The following is a 20486-nucleotide window of genomic DNA, read 5'->3' as shown; positions in this document are numbered from 1 at the left end:
GTGGCTCCTGCCTGGTTCTCATTGTGCCCTCAGGCACCGCTGCCAACAGCTCAGAGAGCTACGGGCTTACCCACATTGCAAAACTGTTGCCTCCAGCAAGATGCTGCAGGAATTTCTGCAGGAATTTCCATCGGAGAAAGCATTTGCTTCCATCCCCGGTGGCCACGTGCCCCAGCGCTGGGCAAACCGATCCCTGCAGCTGTGAAGTATCTGGGGCAAAACTGCTCTCTGAGGTGAAGCCTTGAGCACAGGACCACACATTTCGATTGTTCATTGGGAAAACAAGGGGCTAAAAAATCACAGCTTTGAAAGAGGCCTGTGAAAGAGGCAGACGACTCTGGGAGAAACAGCGAGTCAGGAGAAACAGCCAGGCACTCCTCGTTACAGCCATCTCAATGCCCTCCTCTCTCCCACCGCAGCTCCCAGCACATCCCCAAATTTCCCAGGGGAAAAAAGAGAAAAATTCAGGCCATAGAGTAAAGCCAAGACAAGTCCGAAGCAGCCCGCTCTGCTCCTCCCTTGCAGATCCTACTGGAACACTAACCAGGGAAGACAAGTCCCTGAAAGCCCGCCCCAAGCCCGTGGTCCCAGGCTGGGGAAGAAGGAAGGCAAGATCCGTATCCTCAGCGAAGCCGACATGGCACCACTGTCAGCTTTCGCAGGGCATGGGCTGCTCTCCCTGCTGCAAGAGTCTCCAGCCTTTTCCTTTTCAGGGACTGGGGGAATTTATTTCCTCTGCCATTTCGGAGGATGCCTGCCTTGCCAGAGATTGTTTTGCAGAGTTAAGAAAGATAAGAAAGTGGTTAGCAGGCTCTTTGGTGGAGGAAGGGAGGATTGCTTAGTAAGGGAAAGGGGACCGCTCCGCTCTCGGCAGGCACACGCTGCCCTTCCTCTGAGGCCACCGCTCCAGGAGACGCTGGCGCTGGGGACGAGGCCTGTCCATCCCCACACCTCTCCACCCCCGGCCTTTCTCGGGTACATCTGCTCGTGGGGCCACACTGTGCCGGTGACCAGAGAAGCTGTTCCTGTGCCAGGGCTAGGATCTGTCTCTCCTGGAATTTGGGAAATGCGGCTGATGAATGTTCAATCCAACATCTCGACTGCAAATCTCCATGTGCTCTTGCAACAGTAAGAGTCCTTTTTGCAGGGTACATGGAAAAAAAAACAAAAAGGCAGGAGCCAAGTCCAGGCTGCCCATGCCGTGGGGAAAACGCTGCGGTTATCTGGCAACCTCCCTGAGCGGCGGCAGGAGGGAGCTGGCCTCGCCGGGGCGTTCGCACGGAGGAAGCCATGAAGATGCACAACTCCTGCTGAGCGTGTCCGTCCCCAGCACGCCAACGCATTGCAGTGCTATGGGGAGGTTCAGCTCAGCCCCTCCGGACCCACGCCTCACCTAGGCACCCTCCGAGCCGATAACGGCATCGTGCACAGCAGCGGGGCAGAGCGAGGGTTTTGCTCTCGCCAACAGCATGAGCTCTTTCGCAAAGACTTCCCCACGGAGACAAGTGACCCGTGATTTGACCCACAGAGTAACTCGGTGATTCCTGTCCCACGGGACAAGACACCAGTGTCTGGGGTAGCAGAGGGCTGAAACAGTGGGAAGTTGGGTGGTGGAAGGAAAAGAGTTACAACACAGGAACGGGGGAGCGGGGATGAGGTTCTACCACACAAAAATAGCAAAAAACGGTACAAGCTAGAGCTCACCCTTCCAGCATCCACCTGCCCTGCCCGCAAGGTCCACCTCTCACCCTTCCAGTGTGAGCTCTGCTACAGGCAGCGAGGAAACCACCGCGTTAGCCGGTAACACCCATGGCATGGTGGACTTCCACTCCCGGAGGTGTTAACAGGCTGCCGCGTCCCTCGCAAACCTGACTTCTGACCTCGGCAGCGGGAAGGAGAGGAGAGGTAAGAGCTGCAATATTCTGCTTGGTCCTGGCAGAGCCGGTCAGGAAGCCGTTTCTGTGAGTTTACACAGCTTATACGTTCTCCATGCAGTTCCTGGACGCCTTCCATCGCAGATGAGAGTTTTATGTCGAATTTTAAGTTTGACCACAAATATTTAAACTTCCTTGGACCACAAATGCTGTATCTTCTTTGTGGTTTAGTTGGCACCAAATGAGTATTTACAGATCCCTATATGTCTGTCTGTCATTTAAATATCTCACGGAGGTGCCAAAGGCTTAAAAAGTGGAGGGGCTCCTCGGGCAGACCCTCTGATTCCCCCCTCTCTGCCCCTCATTACTCGGCGCAGGCAAGGGAGAGGTGCAGACGCTGGCCAAGCCCTTGCAGAGGGCACAGCTGCTGCCGGTCTGAGCATTTCATACTTGCACTCTATTAAGCTTGCTTTTCAGAGAATGTCATGTGAGATCCCACCGTAACTTCCACAGCTCCTTGCCCCGGTGGATATTTGAACTGGGATGAAAGTCTTTGGAATTTTCTCCTCTTCTTTTAGGAAACTGAGTCTACAGGAGACTGTTTTAATGAGAACCGCTAAAACCTCCTAAAGCAGGACAGCTCCCACCTGGCTGCTGCTCACAGCCTCCCCACGGGTGTTTTCACTTCCTCAAACACAAGCAATTCTCAGAGGGTGACAATCCAGACCTGCTGAACTGGGCTCCCACTCTAGGGAAACTGGTTAGAGTGGTTAGTCTCAGTGGCAGAATGATACCAAATTCAGGGAAGGCCGTTTGGCCAGGAAAACGCAATCAAATAAACACCGTAAAAGGTCCCTCCTAAGCACCCCGTGCCAAGGGAATTCGGTGTTGCCGTTGCACGGAGCTGGATGGGGAGCAGAGAGCTGAGGGTCCCTGAGCTGACGCCCAGCCGCGTTGGTGAGTTACGGGGAGCGGCAGCCCAAAATGTCAGTTAACGCATGCACGCCAGCTCGAGTCAGGTTGTGTGTGTTTCATTTCCTTCAGACTTTTTAGTCTAGGACACAAATTGGACGCTTGCCCCACCGATTTTAGGGGAACTTTTAAACACGTAGCGGCGTGGTAGATGCTGCTCCTGCAATGCTTCTTTTACCAGCCCAGGGACCCAAGCCACCGGCTGGTCGTGGCAGTACTCGGGGAGCTCTTCCGCACGTCCCACCATCCCTCGGGAGCCACAGAGCAATTGCGTGCCCGGGGCAAAAGCCCCAGTGACGGCTACCCACATCAGAGGAAACAGATACCTGAGTCAGAGCAATGCGATGAGAAACCTCCGCTCCGCAAACCAGAAGCCAGACTGAGCAACGTCAGTGCCAAGCTGCCCCACCGCTGCTCCGCACGCCTCGCTGGCCCCGGATGCTGCTGGGGAGCTCGGGGCACTCCGGCTCCCCTCAACTTTGGAAGAGAAGCAGCTTTGCTTTGAACTAACAAGCAGGCAAAGCCCACGTGAAAGGGCAGCTAGCGGGGCCAGGGCTGCTGCGTGCAGGGAGGAGTTCCTCCGACCGTTGGCTCCTCCATCGGGGCCGCCGCTAAATTCCCTTGAAAACAGAGGGTGGGGATATGGAAGGCAATGTAATAACACCAGAAAAATGCCACCACAGCTCAGTCGGCTGTGACACCACAGCCCCAGAGATATTAGCAACACTGGCATTTCCACCCACCGCAAGAACCACACTGGCAGCACGCTCCCGGCAGCTCGGGGCAGGGCGGGAAGCAGCTCACACCACTTCCAGCAGCCACTTCAGGGAGGGACAAACGCTGTATTTTGCTTTACAGCGAAATGCTGCCACTTAGGGGACTCCCGATGACGTTCTTGTGCCTGAGAGCCCATGTCCTCTTCCAGGAGGGGCTGCTCTGAGCGAGACATGCTCCGTTAGCCTACCAGAGAGGTAACTTTATGCACTGGATGCGAGCTCCAGCCCGCGCGGATCCTGCTCTGCCTCTAAGGAAGCAGCGAGCACAGCTCTGCTACTTATACCCAATACTCAGCTCTTTTGGCAGATGATTAATGGCCTGAGTCTTGCAGTCGCTTGCTTCCAGCCAGGCTGAGAGCTGCAAACACACCTAGGGAAGGGAAGGGAAGAGAAGGGAAAGGAAGGGAAGGGAAGGAGGAATTGGAACGGCAGTTTGTCGGGGAGAGGAAAACTATTCGCTGCGTCTTTGTTTTCTGCAGAGCTCCTCCTCCCCGGAGCGGGATGCTGAGCGCAGAGCAGGGCCCCTGCCCCGAAACTGAGGAGCTGAACCAGAACAATAGGGTGGGGACTCTGGATGGGCCCCGACAAGTGGGGTGGGCTGGAGCAGGGGCACCGATCCATCCTTTTGACTTCATTCACACTTACAGCTGCATTAGAGACATTTCCTGAAAGCACAGTAGGAAGAGAGGGGTATTCGCTCACTCCACCCTCCATCTAACACTGTCCTTGCGATCCAGCCGTGCACCGAGAGCCAATTTTGGCCTCTGGCAGAGCTGCAGGCCAGACATTACAAGCGCTGGTGCGAGCAGCGCAGGTCCCCACCCGATGAGCAGCACGCAGACTTGGAGCAGAGAGGAGGGGTGCTGCAGCCAGCAAAAAAACCCCCACGATACAGGGAAATGCAGAGCGCTTGAGCGTGTCCAAGGTGGCCCTGAAGTTGACAAGGAGGTGTCAAGAGTGGGATGTGAGCGCTGGGCTTCGGGACAAGGAAAGGTGCGGCCACCGGCCGATGCCACATGAAACGAGGCAGAGCTCCTCCCACAAAAGAAACGAGGGGAGCGACAGCTCCGCGGCACGGGGGCCTGGAGGCAGGATCCATGCCCCAACGCTCCCACCCCAGGGCAACCGCACCGCTGGGTCTACAGCGCATCATCTCCTGATGATGACATGACCTGCAACGCGGAGCAGCGGATTGAAAACAGCGCGGCAAGCCCTGCGCCTGAGTCACCGCAGCCCGGGAGTCCGCGCATCGTGATCCTGCATGTGGAGCCTGAAAAACAACTTTTTTTTTTTTTTTTTTTTTCTTCTAAAAAACAAAAAACCAGCCGCCCTCCTCCAAATCTGGAGTTACTCAGCCTGACTCACACCAAGGCTCTCCTGGCACTGCCGGCAGAGCCTGCGCGTACCTGGAGTGGGCTGCGCAGGCTGTGCTGGTGATACTCGCCGCACCGCACACCTGGAGCTGCGGCACTTCCCCGAGTGCCTGCGACACGAGCTTGCTGCAGCCAAGCTAATTATTTTCAGCTTCAAACTTCGACCATTTTTGGTGAATCCCCGAATAATAAAAAAAAAAAAACGGAGACTATACTTTTTTTTTTTTTTAAATGGGAAAAGTATTTCTTTCATTCTCCCATAACACAAATCCAGCAAACATGAAAAACATGAACCCAAACCAAAGCTCAGACATCACATCTGGGGAGAGACCAAGCATGGAAAATTTTAATCCAAAGGTTAATGTTTGGGAAGCTCCGAGTGTGTGAAAAGAGGGGTTAGATGGGTGCTGCTTCGTGGCTCGAACAGTTGTTGCCGCCAAGTGGCGGCTTTCAAACGGTGCCTGCCTGCCCCAGCCCAGGCACTCGGGGTCAGAAGCTAAAATAGAAAACAACTGAAATCATTGCAAGCAAACAAACAGTCAGATCAGATGCTGGAAAAGCCAAGCAAGGAAGAAGCCAGCAGCATAAAACGCAGCTCGAGCCCCGTGGCTGGAAAGAGCCTCCTGACTTGCCCTGGGTGAATCGCACCAAACCACATGGCAGCGGCGGCCCTCGCCACCCTCTCTCCGGCTCCCCCGAGCTCTCCTGTGCCACCTCTGCAACTTCAAGATCACTTGACATCCCTGCGCCGCTCCCGTCCCAACTGTCACCTCCATCTCCTTTGCTCGCTGCTCTGCAGGATCACGCTCCGGTGGCTATCGCATCTTGGGTTTTTTTCCCACCCCGCAGCCTGAACCTTCGCTCTTCTCACCCAGAACAACCGTCTCCAGCCCAAGCACAGAGCACCCTGCTCTTGACCTTCACCTCAGCCCCAGCTGATACACCTCCCTGTACCTGCCCAGAGCAGCGTGTCCCTGCTGCTCTCCTGCTCGCTCCTGCCTTGCACCCTGAGCTGCTGGGCTCGCGTACCCTCGCTCTCGCTGCAGATCTGCCCTCTGAGCTCATCATGCCCCCCTTTTCCCCACATCCTGCCTCCAAAATGCCTTTGTCTTCATCTTCTGCATTAGATTATGCCCTTTCCAGACTGCTCCTTCCAGACACTAGAAATCTCTCTCCCCCCAGCTATAACAGAATAGCATCCTAATTGCCTTTGTTAGGGATGGGGCCATGCTTGTAAAATTGCCACGTCTGCTTGCAGGGCCGTATCAGCAATAACAATAGCTTAAAAGCTACAGGAGTTATAGCATCGAGTCCTCCCACACTTAACTAAACACAAAGAGAAGGGACCATATGTCTGCAAAGGCAGCCACGTCAGGTGGGTCGGAGCCCGGCTCCCCGGGGGTGGGAAGGGAAGGCGCAGCACCAGCAGGCGTGAGAGCATCCGGCGGAGCAGCACTGCTCGCTGCGGCTTATTTACAGCATCCAGAGGGATGCCGGATGGGATGCTTCCTGGGATCAGCCAGGGCAGAGCTGCTCCCTAAGGTAGCAGAGACGGGCTTCAAAGAGCTGCAGCATCCCTGCCCACGGGCTGGGCTCTTTTCCCAAGCGCACGCTTGCCAGAAGAGCTGGGCTGTTTCCCCCCTCGCACAGCCAGCAGCCTCGCCTCGCTGCCCGCTGCGCCCTGCCTGGCCTGGGAGCAGCCCCAGCTCCCGGCCCTGCTGCATCTGCCCACCCAGGGGTGCTCGGGAGGAGCAGAAAGCGGGAGTCTCTCCCAGACACAAGGAGACAAAGCAAGCTCCACCCTGGGCTGAGATGGACCACTTTCCATCAGTGGAGAGGTTCGCTCACGCCAGCATACCTGGGTCACTATGGCTAGCAGGCCACCGCCACCTCCTGCAGGTCTCCAGAGTGCCACTCGGCAAGCCCAGAAGCTCCTTCCCAGACAAGTGCTTCCTGGAGCCACGGGAAGGTTTGATTTTCAGTACCTTGCTGAGGGATGCAACAGAAAATGACTGTGTCCTGCTGCAGAGGGAGGAGGAGAGTGACATCTCCCAAATAGTTGGGCTGTCATACATTGCTCCCCCAGGATGGTGGTGCTGGCCGGAGAAGCACGGTAAGGAGGAGAGTTTGGATGGATGATGGGGTTCAGCTCCAAAGATGCTAATTTTGAACGGGCACAAAGCTGCTCAAGATGTCAGACACAGCCAGGCTGCTGGCGGACACACAGACACCGGCCAGAAAAGGGGAGAGGGAGAATTGTCAGTTGCTAGCAGAGAATCTCTGCAAAAGGTGCAAAAAACATAAAGTAGCGCAGAAAAATGTAAATGGTCATTTAACAAACCATTGGACAACCCAGCTCCATTTTTGTGCCTATAGTGCCTTGCTTGGCTGAGACAGGACCCAAAAATCCAGGCACCTCTCATGTAGCTCCCTGACCACGCTCCTCTCTCTGTGAGAAGAAGCCTAAATCTGCTCACGACTAACTGCAGAAGCACAGAGATAAAGACGAAGACAAGAAAAGCGAGGTTGAGAGAAACACTAAGAATCTCTGCAGACACTGAATATTTCTCTAAGCTTAGCCCAGAAAAAGGGCTCTGCGAAGAAAACATGCAAAGCACGTCCGTCCAGGCTGGGGAGGGGGCTGCAGGGGAAGGGTTGATGCGAATGACGATGCCAAGGGAAGACCCCGAGGAGGAGCTGAAGGGAAATCGTGGCAGGGCTCACCTGCAAAGGCAGGGGAAGCGTGCGATGAGAAACACGAGCAGAACTGGCTGGCAAAGACAGGGCTCAGGACTGGGCTCCCTCGGGGTTCGTGCTCACGGAAGCGTGTGCTAGCACGCTCAGAGGAGTCCCAACAAAGGACAGGCAGGCGTGCTCCAGCTGCCCATGGACCATAGCTCCTGCTCTGCGCTCTTCAGCCCTCCAGCCAAGGGGGAAAATGTAATCAGAGCAATTTCTATTAGCAAGAATATAAAGACTTGGAACCTCTGGGCTGTCTCTTGACAACTAATTAATTACCAGGTAGCATCCCCTTGAAGCTGCCAACACAGCACGCACAAGTTCCAGCATGATTTAGGGAGAGAGATGAACTTTACAATAAACTCTAGAATTTTACTTCATCTCCCGCCACCATCTGAGATCCTGGGGGAACAGGAAGGGGTGGCAAGAGGCAAACGCTGAAGCCATCTGGGATCATCATTAACTCATTCACTCGTGGTCTCTGAAACAAAATGCCGACTGCGCTGTGAGCAGCAGCTTCGAGCCAGATGAGAGCTCCTCGTATTCTCAGTTTCTTAAATGTTCTTCTGCCAGCTTCTGCAATAGCGTGCCCATCCCCTTGCAGCCCCCTTGCCTGTCCCCCAAGGCTCCTGGCTTTGGCTGTCAGGGCAGCCAGTCTCTGAAACTGTTAAGAGCAGAAACTGTATTTCAAATGGCTTTAGGTGATATATTCTTCACTAACAGCAACAAAAAGGAGTAAGCGAAGAAGTATGTCAAGAAAGCAGAGAAAGGAAAAAGAAGGACAAGAGGATACGGACAGAGTGACTGCTGCTGACATAGCTTTTATGGGAAAACACAGAAAAAAAACCACAGTGGCAGAAGGTGCCGTATCTTAACCCCAGGGGCAGAGAGGCCTGGGCTTGAGCTTGTTTATTGACCTGGCTGGTGTGGTTGTGCATTGCCATGCCTGGCTGGTCCCTCACCTCTGACCACGTCCCACTTCTCGCTGTCCTCAACAGAGCATCCCTTTCCAGTTGATTAGTTGCTAACTACTCTGGAACTGGTGCATCTGGGCAGTCAGGGAGCTACACAGTGTATCCCCACACAACAGCTACACCGTGCTGGGGGAAAGGAGTCTCCCTGTTTCAGGCAACCGAGCACTGCTGCCATAAGCCTCTCCTCCCCTCTCCGAGCCTGGGACTAAGGGACCAAAACCTCAGACCAGCCCAGGATCATCCCCAGAAGGACACAAAAGGGCAAAGGCTATCTGGGCTGCAGAGGTCACCGAGGACAGCAGCGGACACCGCTAACCACTGCAATGTGCCGGACATCTCATACAAAAAAAAGATAACAACAAAACTACAGTTGAAGATCAGGACACATGACCTGTTGGAGAGTGCTGGGCTTGGGCAGCCAGGCCAGAAGACGATTAAATGCAAGCCCTGTGGCAGCACCATGAGGTCTGAACTGGAGACAACACATGAACTATGGGGACATTTGGGGACAGTCATCCCAAAAGTGTAAGATTTCTCAGGCTCTAGAGACCGGGGGAGATGGGAGATGCTGTTCAGCTTGGCACACGTGAACCAAACTACACACTACACCAGGGAACATCTCAGAGGGCTCGTTTTGTCTGCACTCAGGGTGGTATGAGGTTAACCATCAGCAGCATCCTGAACAGCACGTAGGGACAGCGATAAGTTTGAGGACTGCCTTGAGGAGACATTTTACATGTGGTAGCTCTCCCACCTCACCACTTGAGACAACCCTGGGAGCCAGTTTGTCCAGGTGGGCAGCTTTTGGGACCAGAATCCTCTGTCTCCCGGCTCCGGGCCACAGCTCTACCGGTGGCCATGGATTTCTTCCTTAGACACCAGGACAGCCACAGGTCATCTTGCTCAGGTGCAAATGTTCTAGGCTAAGCCAAAACATTTCTTTTCTGTTTTAGACTTACTTGATGTAAGTCCAAAAACTGAGATGACATCAAAGAGCCCATTGAGTAGATCCCCTCCAGAAACACAGAGGGACTTTACCTCGTTAGTACAAACACAGTTCCCCTGCAGACTTCCTGGGAACAGCTGAAGCAGCATCGCACTTCAAAAACCAGCCTGCACATCACAGGGGTGGGGAGGAGCTCAGTTCTGGCCCAGGACTGTTGACAACCATTTCAAAGCCCATGCAGGATCACACACAAAAATCGTCACAGCCCTGGGGGGAACAAAATTATCTTTGTCCCAGGAGATGGGCTGTACAGGCAGTGGCAGGGCAGGAGCTGTCACACGAAGCAGTCAAGGAGGGCATGCAGTCTGATTTAAAGGAGAGAGAGAAGAAGATTTTGATGATGGAACAATTTACTCTTCCTGGAACTGGTCAGTGATTGTTTCCCATGAGCTACAAAGAGGGACGTCCCTTCAGGATTTCAACCTGTGACAAAAGAGTCCATCTTCTTCTGAGGGATGGCAACTGCCAGCAGTTCTGTCCCTGCTGCAGTCCCCAGCTTGGGTCTGCCACTGGCTGGGGTCTGAGGCCACTTCCAGAGGGACGGAGGAGACCTGCAGGAGCCCAGGCTCAGCCATGGCACAGAGTGACAATCAGGAGATACGCTGCTTCCTGGAAGAAGTGGAACTGATGTGCAAATAATGAGAGAAAAACGTGGGGCGAGGGAGGGTTAAGGAGAGATTAGTCTGGGGCACACTCTGGGAGATACACAATGTTAAGTATGAGGGCAAAGGAAATGAAAACTGGAAACTCAAACACAGTCAAGAATCCAATCCCAGCCTGGGCAGGAAGTTTACACTCTGCTTCTAAATATACATGTTTTTAAATCAACAAGCTTTCTTCTTCCTTAGCTCTACTGTACAACTACAAAGAACTAACCAGATAAAGGCATTGCCAAGCTCTGCCTGGCGAGGCTTGCTGTCCCCAACAAGTGACAAGGTATGGGGATGGAAACCCCTGCCATGCCTCAGAGCAGGGAAGAGAAGGCAGGATCCCAAAGCAGCTCCGGGAGAGAAGGACTCTCGGCTCCGAGCACCCTGCTCAGCGTGCCGGCACGCAGTCCCTCGCAGACAGACTCTCCTGTGGTCTCCGAGTGCCATGCCTGCAGACCACGAGAAGGAGAGGAAGCGATAACCTGTGAGCATGAGTCAGATGTGGTGCCTCTTTCCTTCCTGCTCTCTGGCCACTGCATTCATGCTCAGCAGTCGGATAGTCACATATTTTTTTAATTTGATATAATTATCTCCTAGAAATTACTGTACACAGCCTCTTGGGATCTAAAGCAATTAAGTGAAGATAAATTTCTTTCATGGAGCAAGCTGTCAAAGGATGAAGCAATTTCATTCCCCATTTGAAGTGGAAGCTTTGGGTCATGCATGGTTTATTTGAAACAATGCCATCACCTAAAGCTGCTGATCTTATCTGTCTCTCTCTGTCTCTCCATTTCAAACTGCTGAAGATGTGCAGCGTGGCACTGCCTGAAGTGATGACATCTGGCACCAGGCCAGCTACAGAAACAAGCTGCTCCTCCCCGAGTCTGAGTGCAAGAGGCCAAGCATTCCTATTAAAAAGGGGGAAACCGAGGTGAAATCTGGGAAGAGCTGAAAAGTGGGAATCCTGCCCAAGGGAACAGGAGACCCACGAGCTACAGGAGGAGCAAGGTGCCTGCAGGAAGGGGCGGCACTGCCCAAGACAGGATGGGAGCACATAGCACATCTCTGAGGGGTAACAGTCTACTAGGCTTCCTCTTTATCACCAGACTGCCCTGAAGCCATCTAAACCAGGCTTCGAGGATTTCATCGCGACAAGGAACAGCCCGTGCGCTTCAGTCTGTATGAGGAGAGACATGGCAGGACAGAAATTATATCCCATTAGCACATACATGCTAAGTCTCTCAGAAGTTCCAGCAAATTCTCTCCTGTCCTCACATTTCACCATGCCAAGATGTTTCGTTTTAGACAAAAAAACACATAAAACATAAAATAACTCATTTAAATAAACCGTTCTCCACAGTGGTGGTTTTTATCCTGAAAAGGGGGTAAGAGATGGCCAGAGATGCTGTGGAGCAAAGAGCGGCCATGAGGAGGGCTCTGCTATCTCCACAGGTTAAGCACTAAAGATGCTCAGATCGTCCCAGGGGAGGAAGGCATGCTCCACACCCCACAGGATACAGGCATCAGCCAAGCCAAGTTTTATATCCTTAAGCAACCTAAAGGTGCCACTCTGCCAGTGGAACAACTTTCACCTAACTATTGGGAACGCAAAGGCAGAGGACATCAAGAAGAACAAGTATGAATGGATCCTGAAGTCCTCCTGCGTATTCCTGACAGCAAACCAATCCCACTCGTGCCACAAAAAGCCAACACACCCCCAGAGCACGCTGTGGGCAGGGAATGTGGAGACCAGCAGCTGCTCACAGAATCACAGAATCATTTAGGTTGGAAAAGACCCTTAAGATCATCGAGTCCAACTGTAAACCTAACGCTGCCAAGTCCACCGCTAACCCATGTCCCACGTCTACATATTTCTGTTGTCTCATCCGCATCACTCATGCAACCTTCAGAAACGCTGCCCTGGGCGTTCAGTCTCTAAACCACCCAAGAGCTACACAAGACTTGCACTGACACAGAATTATGCAGGTAATGGTCTGGAAATCAGGCTCCAACTTTCCTGCAGTGATGGCCAGTTCTTGCACAGGAGATGGTTCCCTGTTGCAGAGGCCAGCAGCACACCACGACCTGCTGGTACCTTTGAAGCTGCTAGCCCCTTGCTGTCCTCAGCCAGCATCTCCACCTCTCTTTGCCCACTCTTCTGTTTAACAACTGCTCCATCTACACACTTGCAATGATATAATCATCCAACACACCTGTACAGATATTCTCTCCCATTCCCACCTAGCCAAATCCATCCACAAAACTCCCTTCCAGCTCTCCACGGATTTATCTTTATACACGGATTTATCTTTATAACCCCAGCATTTCCCACATGATTAAGCCTCTTGTACATTTAGCAGGTACTACATACTTTCAAAACATGAGGTGTCCCTCCATGCTGATACCTGGAGGATCTCTCCTTTCCCACAACAGGGCAGTCACTAGCGAGCAACTCTCAAGTCACAGGGAAGTCGGTGAGGATGCTGGTGTCTAAAAGAAGGTTGAAGCTGCAGTTGTGAGAACAGACAACTGCTGAGCAAATTCAGCTCCCACGGACTGGACTGATAAAGAGCATTTCATCCATCAGGTTTCTGCAAAGCTCAGATCAATGTTGATCAAATCTTTGCTCATTAGGACAGATGCTGAACTAAAAAATATACTAGTACTAGAGGGAGCTAAAAATACAATGGGTACAAGTTCAAAAAGCATCTGGATGACTCAAGAGTGCAAGCACGGTCTTCAAAAGTGACTTCAGCACCAGGAATGTGGTACATCACTGGCAGCTGGTAGGTTCCAAAAATGTACATCAGCAGCCGCGTCCCTGACGCACTCTGGAAGTGCCGCTCCACGGCCACTTCTCCACAGGAAACGTCACGTGCGGACCAGGTATCAGGTGAACTGACACAGCATTAGAAGGACGTAGCAAACTCCATCTTCTTCTGCCTCTAGACATAAACCTCTTTCCTTCAATAATAATGGATGCTATAATAAACATTACATCATTTATGCTTAAGGTAAATACGAAACCAAAATGTAAATCTGTTCCGTTGCTCACAAACCAAGCAGACCAGGCTGGCAATAACTTCTCAGACCTCAGAAAACACCTTTGTCTTCATACTAAGAATTTGTGCTTATAGATGTATCTACCTAGCCCAAGTACAGTGAAGTTTGGGGAAAGCTTAAAAAAAAAATAAAAAAAATCAAGAAAATAACTAGAAATATATACTATTACTGTCTCTATTCATAATATATAAACTTATAGACAAATATTTGCTACATGGTGGAGAAAATGCTTTATGTAAAATTCTGGTATGCAAAATGTTATGGCAAATTTTGTTAATTTAAATAAATGATGGGGTTTACCATATGTTTAAGTAAATATATGCAACTATGTTATGGGGAAAAATGTGATTAAATTATCTGGATTAAATATCCAGCATTTTTAGTGTCCCAACACAGACACAGTTAGACCAGCAGCAGTAACGTTGCTCATGCAAGGCCTACGTTTGGGAAGAATTTTAATGTTTCCCAGTGAACCTTCGCTTAGTACCCCCTCGTCTTCCTAAGGGACGCGGGCAGCCTGGGGCTGAGGCACTGGCCTGAAATCCTGGGTATCAGGGGTTTGTTCTCATCCTGAAGCTAAGGCTTCCTGTGGGACCTGGGTCAGTCCCTCAGCCTCGCGTACCTCTGTTGCCAATCTCAAACAAGGAAATTGCTTTTCCTTCTGTCATAATGTGTTGTGGAGATACGTTCATTAATGCCTGGGAAGTGCTTTGACTTCAACGACGGCGAGAAAAGAAAACAATAAATAAGAGCACGGTGGTGTCTTCTCTTTCTGATTTCGGATGTGGCAGCATGAGGACACCGAGGGTTACAGCTCCAGCCTGCCGCAGGAGCTGGGCTCTCCATCCTCGCCCAGACTCAGCCCAGCGTCGGCGGATGGATTCGGCATCTACAAAAACAACGCGAGGTCCGGCTGGGAGCAGAAATGTGGGGAGCAGACTCCAAGCTCAATGACAGAGGTCACCTTCCGTCTCCCGTAGAGACAGAGTAGATCCCCATCTGTTATTTGGGCTGACCACTCCCTGCATTCCACCCAGTCCACTTCTCTGGCAAGCTTCTCAGGACGTGGATCTTTCTTATTCAGGATAACAATGAGGAGTTATTAATTGGGTCTTTTTTCAGGTTTCCTGAGGTCCTTCTAATAGCTGCGTTGGTGGATACCACAGCCGTCGCCGTCTTCAGCAGGGATGTTTTAAGCATTTCATTTGGTCAAAGACAAAATATAAGTAGTGCTGTGAAACAGGGTCACCCCTGAAGCTAAGGCAGGGTCAGAGATGAAGAGTCAGACCCAGGACTGAGTTTAGTACTGGAGTGCAAGAGTCTGAATGGTGGCGGTGGATCCAGCAGGCAAAGCATGAGGCAAAGAGGCAACCCCGAGTCCCAGGGCCCTCCTGCATGATCAGAAGTGCCACATTAAGTCTTGAGCACCACAAAGATTGTCCGAGGTGAGGCCACGCTTCATGCCCAGGGACCGGCTCGGCCAGCCTTTCCATTTCCTCAAGGTTTCTCTGGGTAGCAATAAGAGATGGCTCATTGGGAGGGGATCCAGCGTCAATGGTGTTTTAATGAGGCCTTTCAATACACTTACAGACTAATCAGCAAATTCCACAAGGTCTGGACTCTAATATGTCATTCTGAGTACACTAAAGTCACGGTGAATACGTCTTTTATAGCCAGAGCCGCGCACTGTCTGGGCCTGATGTCCTGCCAAGACGTGGCAGGTTTTGTGCCATCAGGGTGCCGGTGTGGCAGAAGCAAGGCCATTACCTGCTGAAAAACCCCAAGGGAAACGAAGGGTGCGTGCAGCGTACGCCGAGGAGGTGCTGCACAGGAGACTTCATGGTTTGACTCTCCTTTCCTAAGTCAATCCTCTGATGCCAACTCTGGGAACACGCAGTCAGCGAGTTTCTTGAATAGGACATTTCCTATTTTCCAAGAGTCCGTGCCGAACCTCTGGAGGCAGCTTTTAGGACAAAAGGACTGAACACAAGTTTTCCATCTCATTACATAAACCTGGCCTGATGATGACAGAAGTAAAGATGTTTGACAATGAGTGTCATCTGATCCGCACAAAAAGATCCAACGCTGCCTGAAACCAGGCATGGGACAAGGCTGATTTATCCTGCCAGTCTGTGTCTTGAGCTGATGATCACATCGCACTTCCAGAAAACACTTTAAAAGAGCCTTTTGCTGACACCAGAGCCAAACTGTGCAGCGCTGGCTGAGGAACCGCACACGTGCTGGTACATGTGCACGGCTCACGCCCAGGCTGCCTGATTCACTTGGAGCCGACACAGTGGCTAAAGCGCCCTGTCCAAGACGAGCCTGGAGGAGAGGCAGAGGTGGATCCAAGGCTGGGGGAAGGCAGGGGAGGAAGGGATGGAAACGTCATGAGCCGCTTGAGCAAATTCCCCACGGCTTCCCCATGCACCGAGGTGTTGCTCGCTCCCTCCAGGTGCCAGGAAAGAGGCATCTCAGGGGTAGGGAAGGTTGTTTCCACCAACTGCTGGTTCTTCCCTTCCTGCTTCCCTCCCAGGAGATGGGGCTGCCTGGAAGACAGCACCTCATACTTCCCTGCAAGCCGCGTCCAGACCACAAAGCCACTCTCACACTTGCTAACAGGCGCATTAAGAGAACACGTGTAATGGGATCTTAACACGTTGGCAGGTGGTTCCTCACCTCGTAGCGAGACTGCAGTTCTCACACACCAGCTCTCAGCTTCAGGATGGAGGCAAAGCAGCAGGACCCCAGCTCTGCAGAGGGGTGCTGCCTGGAGGTACCGTTAGATCCGTTCCTCCTCGCTGTCGTGCCTGCCTGGCCAGGGCTATGGGATCCGTCAGTGCTTGGCTGTGGCAAAGTAGCTGCACAGCTTTGAACTCCTGCTGCCTTCAACACCGTGTCTGCAGCTTGATGCCATGGCTGTGCGTCACCAGGCAGGCAGTTGTCCTCAGCCCGAGGACTCTGCACGGCTGGGACAAGAGGGCGTGAAAAGCTAATATGCCCCAGAGACTGCACTGCACAGGATACGGAGTGGATTAAAATCTGGTCAACAGAGGTCTTAAAATGTCAGCGTAAACAGGAGGGCAGTCCTGGCGGGGCTGCGGGGAAGCTTGCTTGGGCTTACGCTGCTTAACAATAGGTTCAGTGACCTGGACAAAGAAAACCTTTACTGATAAAGCCTGCAAATCAGACACCGTCTCCTACTCTCCCAATCTTTGAAGAGAGCAATTCACCAACAGACAAAAAACTCAAAATTGCTTGGTCGCCTACTCACGAGCAAACAACACGCTGTTTAATACACCTAAATGCAAAGTTGTCCCTCTAGGAGCAAAGCTTGCGGGATGCTGGTAGCGTCTGGTGGGTAGGGTGGAGAGCAGCAGAGCGCAGAGGTCTGGTGGGTATGGAGGAGAGGAGCAGAGCATCGTGGGCACCTCCTCCTCATAAGCTGGTGCAGCAGCTCACAGAGCAACGCATCAAGCCTGGACAGCCACAGTTCAGAAGCGCCATGAGAATGGCTCAGGGGATCCAAACCATGCCTGAGAGACCATCACGCCTCTCGCTCCATCTATTCAGCTTATCGAAAGAAGATGGGGATGGGGGGACTTGGGACACATTTATATATCGGGGTCAGAGCAGCAATGGAGGACTTCCCAACCTACAGCAAAATTCAATTAGTGGAAATTGAAACAAAACAAATGTAGCCCGGAAATAACACACGCATTTCACAGTAATTGGCTCCTGCAACAATCTGCTAAAGATGCCGATGGGTTCTCAGCCTTTCGAAACCAAGGCTGAGTGCTTTCTACAAGACCTGCTCTTGTTCCCTTGGAAATTTCCCTGTGGTTTCCCAAGGGAGAAGAGACCAGAGGAGATGGCCACAGCTCCCCCGGCTTGCCAGCATCCGGGGCTCTCCCGGGCTGGATTCCCCACTCCTAGGACTGACGCACACCACCGTGGGCTCCTCTTTGAAGAGGAGGTTTCTGACCCGTACATTCTTCCCAGAAGCTCCCTGATGTTCAAAGCACCTTGCTGACAGACAGGCAGGTGTGCCTGTGACAGTGGCCACCTCCCCGAACCCGGCGCAGGGCGGGGGGAGAGCGGCCCCCCAAACAGAGCCCTAGGCAAGGCACGGGGGAGTACTCCAAGCCCAGCTGTGACATTTCCTTTCACCTATACCTGTACAGCTGTTTCCTACAGGGCTGCAGCCTCAAGTGAGATGTGTGAGGCTTCTGTAGGTGCTTGGGAACAAGATGGAACAGAAACGCTTCACACCTGGCCCCAAAATTACAGCACGCTGGAAGGTGGCCAACATAAACTGGCAGAGTACCAGTTGCAATGGACATCAATTAAGAAGCCTGTCATCCTCAGACTGCAGGGTTTTCTTTTTGCGATCTGCATCGCTCCTTAAGCCTTCAGCAGCACCAGCGCTGGAGTTTTCCAGATGGGATCATTTCCCTCAGATTCCACTCGCTAGATTTATTGCAGGTTTTTTTTTTTTTTTTTTTAAACCCACTCCCCCTTTTAAGAGCCTGAACTATTATTCCACATTGCGGATTTCTCCAGGGCTGTATTCAGTGTCCTCGTGCAGCGCTAGTGCTTGTTTGCCATGAGTTCCCTTTACCTTCAGCTGGAGAAACGCAGTTTTAAGAATATGCTCAAAACTGTCTTACCTTAAAGAGTGATTAAAAACCAAGACAAAATGATAAATTAACAGAATACCTCTCCGGAAGATGTCCTGCACAGCCCTAGGAGATGCAGCAGCAGTCGCTAGGACAGCACTCACGCCCATTTCTATGAAGGTACGTTTAAAACAGCACAAGAGACACCAGCGTACCCTCCTCTGCTACCCAGACCTGGGGACACGGACTCGGCTTGACACTTCCCACTGCGCTAATGACACCTGGCAAAGGCAGAGAGAGGCTCCCGTGGTGTCCACGCAGTCCCTGGCACTTGCGGTTCAAGGAAATGCCAAGGACGGACGAGGAGTTCAAAGCAGGTGATATTCTGCGCGCTACCTTCATGGTGGCATAAAACCCAGGCTCTCCTCCATCACCCAATGACATCATCTTCCAACATGGCCCATAATTTAGCCTAATTGCCTTTTACAATCCAAAGGCACCACATGAAAGGGAAGGTCGAGGCTGGGATGGAGTTCAGATACTGGTCAGAAAATGTAAACGTTTCTAACTCTGCCGCCTCGGGGCTGCCAGCTCCTGCCAAGTCCCCGCTCTGAGCAGGGCTGCCTGTGGCAAGGATCTTTCACTGCTTGTTTGGAAACCGAGGCAGGCAGGACTGGAAGGAGTTTTTCAAGGATGACTCCTCCTTGGACTCTCCTACATGGGGCTCCGATCTCTGCTCACAGTTTCCCTTTTCCTCTCTGGACCAAACTCCGAGCTGGAAGCTCTCGCTCTCATGGGCCGAGTGCGTTTGCCTGCCAGCTGGAGGGAGATGCTCCAAGGCTATGGAATGGGAATATGGAAAGGATGCTGAGAAAACAGTTACATTTGCTCACTGGGGTTTTCTCTCTGCTTACAAAGAGTTTGTGCTCTCAGAGTCCTGGTCTTGCTACCTTTCCTCTGATGCCTTGCAAGAAGTCCTCCCAAAATCACTGTAGTGAGGCCACTCTAACATGGATTTCATCCCTGGCATCCCACGAGTCATTAGGTTTCGGAAAGGACAAAACGTCTGGTGTTTAGAGGCATGACAGAGCCCGGTCACTGCGACAGCTATTCCTCCTGGGCTTTTAAACCTGGGGCTCCCTTTCCAAGAAGCATGAGACATGACTACACATTGCCAAGAGATATCTGCAAGTCTTAAGAAGACTGAAATACCGTAAGTGAAGTGAATAACAAGACACGACTAATTTTAGCCCAAGCCTAAATAATAATTAGCTCCTAAATAGCTAATTCAAAGGCTACTAGCTCTGCAAATCCAGACCATGTTGGGGCAACTAGAGAGAGAGTCAAATTTGGACTGTCCACCTGGGCTGGACAGTAGAGAGGAAAGAAATTTGTGTTTTCCAAGGAGAACAAAGCTTGGATTTTAGGCTGTCTGCACTGACAGGTGAGCAGTGCAAATAACAGGAAGCAAGTACTTGTGAAACAAGAACGGCACCAAGTGTGGGAAGCTAACTGGCCACCCCGGAGCTGGAGGAGCCACGCAGTACCCGGTTTGTAGGTCTGGGGCAGTAAAATATTGCTAGTTATTTTACAGAGCCTTCCATTTTAGGGCTTTCATTTGCCTGGTGAGGTGAGGCAGGGTTGAGACTAGCTGAGCAGTGAGTATCTGAGACAGTCCACTCCACAACATGAGCATGCACATGAGGGGAAAAAAAAGTGCCTTTCTGTTTCAGAGGAGGGAACCACAGTGACTAGCCCTATAAGCATATGTATTAATCATGCACCGTCTGGTTTTAATCCACACACTGCTGATCCTGCGTCTCACTGTATTGTTATCAGGGGAAGGAGTATTTCTCCTCAATCTTATTCACCAGCCAAAAGTCTGAAAATGCAAAAAACACATTTGTGAAGTGCCTTCCCAAGGACCCTGGGCCCCGGACCTGGTGAGCTGGGGCTGCTGCCTTTTTATTGGCATTTAAAAACCTTTTATTAACGTGTGTCAGGGCTGGGGGAGGAGAGAGAGGCTCAGGTTTCAGGACCCCCCATGCAGAGAGGTTTATTGTGGGAAGGGACATTAACACTTTCTCCTCCACATCTCCCTGGCTGGGGCATGTGGCCGAGCGTGTGCTGCCGGCACAGGCTTGGGTGATGCACACGTCGAGCCCATGCAGAGCTTGCAGGGATGCGGGCAACCAGTGATGCCACGTGCCTGCACAGAGGAGAAGGACCTCCCTGGTCTGCTCCATGCTGGGCGATCTCCAGCCCTCTTCCAGCCTTGCCACCAGCTCCACGGGGCCGCTGCAGAGCAGGATGCTCCCGAGACAACAGAGTTCAGTGAGAGCTGAGGAAACCAGGACGTGCCCCAGGTTCCCAGGGCTGCACAAGAACAGACCCACGCACAGCTCAGATGCACCATCACATGGACTTGCTTTAACCTCAA

At 52.1% G+C, this 20486-nt stretch overlaps 1 protein-coding gene across 9 annotated transcripts in view; it reads right to left on the bottom strand.

Annotated features, from left to right (window-relative positions):
• Window positions 1–20486, bottom strand: part of SMG6 (SMG6 nonsense mediated mRNA decay factor) — a 119163-nt gene that overhangs the window by 26116 nt on the left and 72561 nt on the right. Inside the window, exons 14-15 of one of the 9 annotated variants that reach the window (XR_012778036.1) lie at window positions 10591–10813; window positions 5353–5491 (exon numbers count right to left, since the gene is read on the bottom strand). The exons of 7 other annotated variants lie outside the window; for them this stretch is intronic. Coding sequence is in view for 1 of the 2 variants with exons in the window: in XM_075518366.1 (XP_075374481.1) it covers window positions 5354–5491 (138 nt within the window). In the remaining variant the exon portion in view is untranslated. Of the gene's footprint in view, window positions 1–5252; window positions 5492–10590; window positions 10814–20486 lie in introns of those variants that run through there. One more of the 9 variants, XM_075518366.1, reaches the window with a different exon arrangement.

This window comes from Mycteria americana, chromosome 15 (genome assembly GCF_035582795.1).
Source record: "Mycteria americana isolate JAX WOST 10 ecotype Jacksonville Zoo and Gardens chromosome 15, USCA_MyAme_1.0, whole genome shotgun sequence".
Classification (NCBI taxonomy): domain Eukaryota; kingdom Metazoa; phylum Chordata; class Aves; order Ciconiiformes; family Ciconiidae; genus Mycteria; species Mycteria americana.
Note: the sequence above shows the minus strand (reverse complement) of the source record. Positions and strands in the feature narration are given on the sequence as shown.